At 40.9% G+C, this 1,923-nt stretch overlaps 1 protein-coding gene across 1 annotated transcript in view; it reads right to left on the minus strand.

Annotated features, from left to right (window-relative positions):
• Positions 1-1,923, minus strand: part of CENPI (centromere protein I) — a 75,541-nt gene that overhangs the window by 30,985 nt on the left and 42,633 nt on the right. Inside the window, exon 16 of the mRNA XM_011954551.1 lies at positions 351-445. Within this exon, the coding sequence (XP_011809941.1) occupies positions 351-445 (95 nt within the window). The remainder of the gene's footprint in view (positions 1-350; positions 446-1,923) is intronic.

Consider the following 1,923-nt stretch of genomic DNA (forward strand, 5'->3'; position numbering starts at 1 on the left):
GGATGGTCTCGATCTCCTGACCTCGTGATCCGCCCGTCTCGGCCTCCCAAAGTGCTGGGATTACAGGCTTGAGCCACCGCGCCCGGCCTCTAGTGTTTTCTTATACTAACTCTTGAAAGAAGTCACTTAGCAGATAAGGGGTTGCTTTCTGATTTATACATAGGAACTTAGAGAATTAGTCTTCCTTTCAGGATTGTGGGGGAAGAAGAGTGAAAAGTCACAAAAAAAGTCTTCCAGAAAAGTACTACTAAGCATTTACATGAAAAAATTAGGTTTCATGCCACACTATTAAACATATGCAAACATTTGTATACAGATCGTCTCTTGTGGAAGACCGTTATATAACTCACAGAGGACTGTCTGTAACAGGTTTCATGTGAATGTCCATAGAAAGCCACAACAGCCAATTCTGCAATAGCTCTTTCAGACTCTGAAGAACACTACACTGAGGGGGACAAAACGAAAAAAGATTCATGAAATCATTCAGACATAACAGTGTTCAGAACTAACAGAGGCTTAGAGATGAAAAGGACCATGGAGATGACCACATCCAATTTCGAACCCAACAGCTGCTTCTACAATACGATTAGTCTCCAGAAGACAGACGAATGCCAAGTACAAGTTTATTTTGCTATTTTCTCTACAAGAAACATACCTCAACAGGACTGCCTAACTTATCAGCCTAGAACAGACTTTTCTCTAAATTACTTCCATTTATAACAACTATTACATCATCAAATAAAAACAGCATCTATATCATCCCCCCTCAGAGAACTTTTGAAGTTGCTACAGATATGAATTCCTCTCCCTTTTTACCTTGTGGTCTACAATTACAATTTGCCACCTTTTTGACGGTCATAAAAATTTATCTTATCTTCTATGACTTTGAAAACAAAAGCAATTCTAGTCTTTCTTTTCCCAGGCCTTGCCTCGATTTCCCAAGCCTCAATCACATACAAAAACATACAATGATGACATAAATTTGTCCGGGGCATTTATGATGATAAACCATAATATCTATAAATTTGAAAGCAATCCATACCATCCCAAAATCTCATACAGCAAACCTTTCTTAAAAATTCTTACTAAATAATGGCCTACTAATCATTTGAGTGTTTCCAGTAACAGAGTGCTCACTGCTACCTCAGAGAACAGTTCAATTAATATTCTTTTTGATAACTCACATTCAGGTTAGAAGTATGTTCTAGTTGAAAGCAACTCTGGAATCATCTAAGACAATAGTCTACTTCAGTGTCAACCAAGGAATTTTATCATTTGAAGATATTCAAAATTACAATGTTATATTATCATGTTTAAAATATTTTATTTTTAATTTTTGTGGGTACACAGTAGGTATATACAATGTTATATTTAGAAAACAAAAATCTTGACCAGGCGTGGTGGCTCACGCCTGTAATACCAGCACTTTGAGAGGCCGAGGCGGGCAGATTACCTGAGGTCAGGAGTTCGAGATCAGCCTGGCCAACATGGTGAAACCCCGTCTCTACTAAAAATACAAAAATTAGCCGGACGTGGTGGCACATGCTTGTAATCCCAGCTACTCAGAAGGTTGAGGCAGGAGAATTGCTTGAGCCTGGGAGGCAGAGTTTGCAGTGAGCTGAGACCATGGCACTGCATTACAGCTTGGCCGACACAGCGAGATACTGTCTCAAAAAAAAAAAGAAAACAAAAATCTTGGCCGTGCACAGTGGCTCACGCCTGTAATCCTAGCACTTTGGGAGGCTGAGGTGGGCAGATCCCTTGAGTCAAGGAGTTCGAGACCAGCCTGGTGAAACCCTGTCTCTACTAAAAATATAAAAATTGGCCAGGCGCGGTGGCTCAAGCCCGTAATCCCAGCACTTTGGGAGGCCAAGACGGGGCGGATCACGAGGTCAGGAGATCGAGACCATCCTGGCTAACCCG

Source organism: Colobus angolensis, unplaced genomic scaffold, assembly GCF_000951035.1.
Source record: "Colobus angolensis palliatus isolate OR3802 unplaced genomic scaffold, Cang.pa_1.0 Scaffold385, whole genome shotgun sequence".
Lineage (NCBI taxonomy): Eukaryota > Metazoa > Chordata > Mammalia > Primates > Cercopithecidae > Colobus > Colobus angolensis.